We start from the raw sequence: 6,647 nt of genomic DNA, 5'->3' as shown, positions 1-6,647 counted from the left end.
GCAGGAATTAGTTTTCTACTTAAACATCCTTCCTTTGCAACATATCAATCTAATGTGTCCGATATTGCCATTAACAACCAGATACATTGCTCAATTAAATTACGAAATGAGCTGCAAAGCCCTCGTTACGTCTCGTGTTTAATTTGCACTGGATTCTGCCTATCCGGAGAGGCCCACATTATTATACCCACTCAACTTTAATATGCTCACGATGATCTGGGGTGGGTTAATGCAGCTGTCACCTACAAAATTAATGGAGGCAATTTTACAAAATATGAAACACCAGGCAGCCCGATTAGGTGGGAAACCCAAAGGCTACCCAGCCCTCCTACTGAGCTCTCCGGTGGCTGAGTGCAAAACTTGCTGGAGGGTCCCTAGGCTTTGGGGGCTCCTCTCTGCCCCCCAGATCATGGGCTAGGCTCCAATAAGGAGCATTTGGCTTATTTCTCCATCTGATATGTGTTGGAGTGAAAACCGAGAGGGCTGTTGAGGGAGGGATTTGCAGCAGAGTCCAGTGGGCTGGAGCCAGGCGCCGGCTCGTCTCCAGCAGCAAAGGGGCCATCTTCCCGCTCTCTGAAAGTGGACTGAAAACCAAGGGGTCCTGGTCTGGTTTGGGGCCTTTCTTGGCTCCTGTCCTACTGGCCCACCCTCAGCTCTTTCCTATTTGCAGAGCAGGTGAGGCTGGGAAGGGGGGCTCAGTGCTCCAGTCCTTCCTCTCAGGGGCTAGAGACGGAGAGGTCCCCAGATGCCACATCCCATATTCCATGCTAGGGGAGCTCACGTATTGGGTCAGGAAAGTCATGGAACATTTCTGCATAGAAAAAATACATCATGACTTTGCCGGCAACCTAATAAGACCTGGAACCTGGAAGCAAAGGGATCCGGTCTGGCTTGAAAGCCTTCAGGCTGGGACTAGCAGTTAGCGTAATGGCTATGTCACTGGACTCCCATGTAGATGACTGCGGTTCGGGTCCCGGACCCGGCTGCTTAAACTCGTGCTGGGCGTGTGTGCGTGCGTGCCCAAGATCCCGAGAGGAGAATGGAGGAGAAGGGATTACAGCGTGGCCATCCCCCCTGGGGTGGTGACTTCTCACTTTCTATCTCTCCGTCTTTCTGGCAAGCGCACACACCCTATAGCAAAAACCTACCACCACCACCCCCCCCCCCAAAAAAAAAAAAAAAGAACCCCAAAAAAAAAAAAGATTCCAGGCTGGAGGCAAGAAAGCCAAAGCCAGGGAAATTCTCATTTCTGGGCATCACCTAGGGTCTCCGTCTGTGAGCGCTGGAGGAGCGGGATTACGCCAGTCAGACGCAACTCAGTCCCTGCTTCCTGTGCCACTCAGGGAGGCAGGGCAGAGGGTGGCAAACAAATGGCACTTATCTTACTTTGGGGGACAGAGCAGTGACACCCAAAGCCAGAAATGAAACACAGGTCCCCGAGGAGCCGTGCTGGGGGAGAGCCTCCCCATGCTGCCTCTCCCTCTGCTTGGACAGATCTAAGTGGCCAAGCGCGAGGGAGGAGACTACCCAGGCTCTGTGGGCAAATGGCTCCCCAGCTCTGACTCGACCCACTCGCCACCATACGTGCCCCTCGCTGTTTCTCCCTCTTCCCCCTCATTCCCCCGTCACCAGGGCATCCTCCTGACTACGCGAAGGTGCATGGAGTTACTGAGGCTAGCTCCTCTCTCAGGCATTTTGGAGCTTACCCTCTCCGCAAGGCCAGATTCGCTCCGGGACACCAGGCCACAGGCCTTCAGAGGCTGCAAACTGTCAGGAGCCTCCTGGCAGAACTTGAATTAGAAATAAAATCCTCTTCAGGAGGGAAGCGTGCGCTGAGTGAGCTGGTTTTCCACGCTCCGCTCTGGCTCCCATGCCACTAGCACAGAGTGGGTGCGAGGGGCTCAGCTTTTTCCCAGGGGAGGGGGGGGATGCAAACTCAGGGCTGGGCAACTGGGCTGGGAGAAGCGGCATGGAGGAGGTGACAGACGTCCCCAGCAGGAGGACTCGGAGTGGTTTCTGAGGAAGGAACTAGAAGGCTGGCAGACTGCCGTGGACTGTTCTCCACAAGGCGGCCGAGACCATGAGCGAGATGAACAGCAAGGACAAACCGCCACCTTCCTTACCTGTCCCCCATGTATCCGGCCGTGCAGTGGCACTGTCCAGTCACATGGTCGCACTGCCCTCCATGGTGGCAAGGGCAGTCCTGGCTACAGTTCTGGCCGAACGTCCCTGGTGGGCAGGGCTGGGCACACACTGCTCCCTGAAACAGATGAGAAGACACGGACGCTGGTGCATCTGTGATGCCATCCCGAGGCCACTCTTCAGGAATGACACAGCTGCTGTGGGCCCCGGGACCACCTCTTCCCAGCGGAAGCATGGCAGCCTGGGCACCGGGGCTTCAAAGCCCTCCTGTAGGACGGGGAGACGGAGGCCAACTGCTCGTGCAATCTTAGCACACATTTAGCGAGTGCCCATTGGGTACGAGGTGCTGTGCTAGATATCAGAAGTGCAAAAAATCAGTAAGCCTGGAGGCCGGCCGGTGGTGGTGTGGTGAAGGCAGCTGGGTCCCACACAGTCAGCCAGGCATAGTCCCAGACCCTGCAGGGGAAAAACAGGACAGGACATGGCCATGTGCCCAACATCCTGAGACAAGAATGGGGGAGAAGGGATGCAGAATGGCCATCCCCCCCAGAGAGTGCTTTCTCACTTTCTCTCTCAGTATCTCTGGTGAGCACACATGCCTTATAGCCAATTCAGATTAAAAAAAAAAAAATTCACTTCCTGTCCTCCCAGTCCACTGGAAAGAGAGCCAAAGGAACAGCTCAGTGAAGTGTAAGGCAGTAATTCTCACACGGGGAAGGAGAAGGGCTTAGCCGCGCGGGTACAGAGGTGCACCCTTACCTCCGCTTCTTCCCCAAACCCGGCTAACACGAGAGTAAAGGGGGAAGGAACAGAGTGCAAGAGGCATCATGTCTGAAAATGAAAGAGCAGGAAGAGCAGCGATTACTGTGGTTCCTGCAACGTCGGCACCTCCAAGTACCTGCAGAGGGGGTGAGGGGCCCACCATGGTGGTGGAGGGTGGAGTTCTCTGAAAAGCTCAGGGATCAGAGAAACTAGGGCCTCTGAAGGCCAAGGTCAGAGGCAAAAGCAGGACCGTTTGAAAGCTCAGGAAGGAGGGAACTAGACCCCAGATCTCTGAGCCCCCTTCAAATAGTCAGGTGCCTTCTGAGTCTTCTGGAGAGGCTGACTTTGCAGGCTTGGGTCACATGGCACAGGTGCGGTGAGGGTGGGACGCCCCCTGCTGAGTGCCCCACGCTCTGCCCTCTTCCCTGCTCAGCTCTGGGGTGCTGATGCCAGACTCCCGGGGCAGGAGGTTGAGGATTCCTTTCTGACACTGATGAGCTCAAGAGAAAGGACCTGCAGAGACCGGGCCTGAGAAATGACCTGCAGAGACCAGGCCTGAGGTTCCATCAGCCGGCAAGCCTGGCATCGCTGTCTGTCCCCCAGGCTTCCAATCAATGTCTCTGAGGCTCGAAGTAAAACATGGACAGATGGCCGCCAAGGATCCCCAGGTATTTCGTGTGAAAGGTGAAGACCCAAGGAAATAAATAGACAACGGGAACACAGAGGAGACAGGACCCATGCAGGGAGCAAAGAATATGAGAAAGAGTTAGTAAGTGAAGAGAAAAAGAAAGAGGGAGGGAGGAAGGAAAAGAAAATAAGAGAAATAAAAGGGAAAACTATGATATTAAAATGAACATCTTCAGCTAGTTATAAGAAGATACTGCATCCGTAGGGACCAGAAGATGGCGTAATGGTTACATTGATAGACTTCGATGTAGTCAACTGCAGTTCAAGTCCTGGACCTGGCAGCTTAAAACTCACTCCGAGCCTGTGTGCGTGCGTGTATGCGTGTGTGCCCAAAATTCCAAGAGGAGACTGGAGGAGAAGGGATTGTGGCATGGCCATCCTCCCTGCGGGGCGATTTTTTGCTTTCTGTCTCTCTGGCACGCACACGCACCCTATAGTAAAAACCTCTCCCTAAAATAGAAAGATATTTCAACCATAAAATTAGAGCACTATAAAAGGGGAAGTCTAGAGAATGGTAAAGAGTTCCTGAAAATTCAAAAGAAGATGGTAGACATTTAAAAACTGCAATAGAAGAGCTGGGAGATAAAGTTGAAGAAATTTTCTAGGAAGTAAAATGAGGGGCCAGCAGTTGGCATAATGGCTATGTTGCTGGACTCTCATGTAGCCGACCGCTGTTCGAGTCCCGGACCCGGTGGCTTAAACTCACACTGGGCGTGTGTGCGAGTGTGTCTGCTCAAGATCCCGAGACGAGAACGGAGGAGAAGGGATTGCAGCATGGCCATCCCCCCTAGGGAGTGGTTTCTCGCTTTTTGTCTCGGTCTTTCTGGCGAGCGCACATGCCCTATAGCAAAAAAAACTCTCCAAAAAAAGAAAAAAAGAAAAAGAAAGTAAAACGAGAGCAAGAGAGACAGAGATGGAAACTAGCACAAAACAAATAAGAGAATTAGAGAGCCAGCCTAGGGGGTCTGACATCGAATTAACAGGAATTCCAGGCAGTAGAACAGAGAAAACGGAGGTGAGTAAATGAAATGAAAAAATATAACAGAAGAAAAATTTCCAGAGCGGGAGGATAGGAAGCACGAATTTCTCAACTTTAAGAGTCTACAGAATAACCAGCAAAAGTAAAATAAAATAAACTCACATCAAAACGTATCATGGTAAGTTTTTTGTTCTTATCTCTGTGGATGAAGAAATGGTTCTCAAAGTTTTTAGAAAGAGAAAAATAGTCACATTCAAAAATCAGGACTCAGAAGGTATTATCGAGTACTTAAGTCGGGACTAGCAGATAGAGCAATGGTTATGTGGCTGGAGTTCCATGTAGTCAGCCACGGTTCGAGTCCTGGACCCAGCTGCTTAAAACTCACGCTGGGTGTGTGTGCATGCCCAAAATAATGAGAGGAGAGTGGCGGAGAAGGGACTGCAGTCACCCCTAGGGGGTGACTTCTTCTCGATTTCTGTCTCTCTGTCTCTCTGGTGAGTACTCGTGCCCTATAGCAAAAATATCTCTCTCTCAAAAAAAAAAAAAAAAAAAAAAAGAATTATCCAACAAAAAGAAAGTTACAGGTTCCAGGAACTAAGGAATTTAATAGAAGAGAAAGGTGACAGGAATCTCAGAATGGTGATGAAAGGAAGTCCTAATGACAACCATACAGCAAGCCTACCGGGCAGAGTTCAGATAGGAACAGAAGCTTGCGAGCTTCTCCAAGTGTTGCCTAAAAACAAAACAAAATGAGGGTCGGCCCCACGTCCGAGTGGTTAGATGAGCTAGCTCTCACATGGCTGACCACTCTTTGAATCCCAGCTCCATCAGCTTGAAAAACAGGCCAAGCACGTGTGTGTGCGTGTGCGTGCATGTGCGTGTGTGTACATGTGTGTGTGTTCAAACTCCAACAGGATGGAGAAACAGGAGACGGGAGTGCAGCATGGCCATGCCCCACTGGGAGGGGCTTTCTTCTCTGCTGCTCTGCCTCTCTCGGGTGAGCCTATGTATCCTCTGGCAACTTAAATGAAAACAAAAGGGAAAAACAAAATGAGAGATGTCTGGTATTTTTGCTCCCTTGTAAAAGTTCTGACACAGAGTTTCAGGAATAAATTAGTAACAGTACATATGCATGTATAGTAACAAATATCAGCACACGATTCAATCCCAAACTGTAATTCAACTCCATCGGGAGTGGGGACAAGGGTCGCCTGTGGGAAGCTCAGTCTTACTTTATGGCAAGAAGTCACTAGATCCAGTGCATGTTTAAAATGGAAAAGTCAGGGAATGGGGGTAAAGCTTATTATGTGGAAATATGGAGAGAAATGCCAGACGGAATACCCAAAATATCTTTTTTTTTTTGAGAGATTTTTGCTATAGGGCGCGTGCGCTCGCCAGACAGACAGAGAGAGACATAGAGACAGAAAGCGAGAAATCACCCCCCAGGGGAGATGGTCACGCCGCAATCCCTTCTCCTCCATTCTCCTCTCGGGATCTTGGGCACGCACGCACACGCGCCTGGCATGAGTTTTAAGCCACCGGGTCTGGGACACGAACCGCGGTCGACTACGTGGGAGTCCAGTGACATGGCCATTACGCTAACTGCTGGTTCCCTACCCAAAATATCTGAAGGTGTTTCCTTAGGGAGTGAATTTGGGGCAGGGGCCTGTTTTCCCCCAGGTCCCAGTATTAGTTATCTAATGTTAAAAGTCATGTATAGGACTCTTAGTTTTTTTTTTTTTTTTGAGAAGTTTTTGCTAAAGGGCACATGCACTCAGCACTCGCCACAAAGACAGATTGAGACAGGGAGACAGAAAGCGAGAAATCACCCCCCCAGGGGGAATGGCCACACCACAATCCCTTCTCCATTCTCCTCTCAGGATCTTGGGCACGTAATGCACCTGCACCCGGTGTGAGTTTAAGCCTCTGGGTCTGGTACTCAAACCATGGTTGACTACATGGGAGTCCAGAGACATAGCCATTAGGCCAACTGCTGGTCCCGGGATCTTAGATTTTTTTTTTTTTTTTTTTGGGGGGGTTTTTTTTTTTTTTTTTTTCTTTAGGTGGCGGGCGCTCG

General features: G+C 50.7%; 1 protein-coding gene across 1 annotated transcript in view; it reads right to left on the bottom strand.

Annotated features, from left to right (window-relative positions):
- MEGF11 (multiple EGF like domains 11) overlaps positions 1-6,647 on the bottom strand; it is a 273,906-nt gene that overhangs the window by 87,733 nt on the left and 179,526 nt on the right. Inside the window, exon 7 of the mRNA XM_027773823.1 lies at positions 2,124-2,260. Coding sequence (XP_027629624.1) covers positions 2,124-2,260 — 137 coding nt within the window. The remainder of the gene's footprint in view (positions 1-2,123; positions 2,261-6,647) is intronic.

Source organism: Tupaia chinensis, unplaced genomic scaffold (genome assembly GCF_000334495.1).
Source record: "Tupaia chinensis unplaced genomic scaffold, TupChi_1.0 Scaffold000377_2, whole genome shotgun sequence".
NCBI lineage: Eukaryota > Metazoa > Chordata > Mammalia > Scandentia > Tupaiidae > Tupaia > Tupaia belangeri.
The sequence above is the reverse complement of the archived record's forward strand: the minus strand, read 5'-3'. Positions and strand labels throughout refer to the sequence as shown.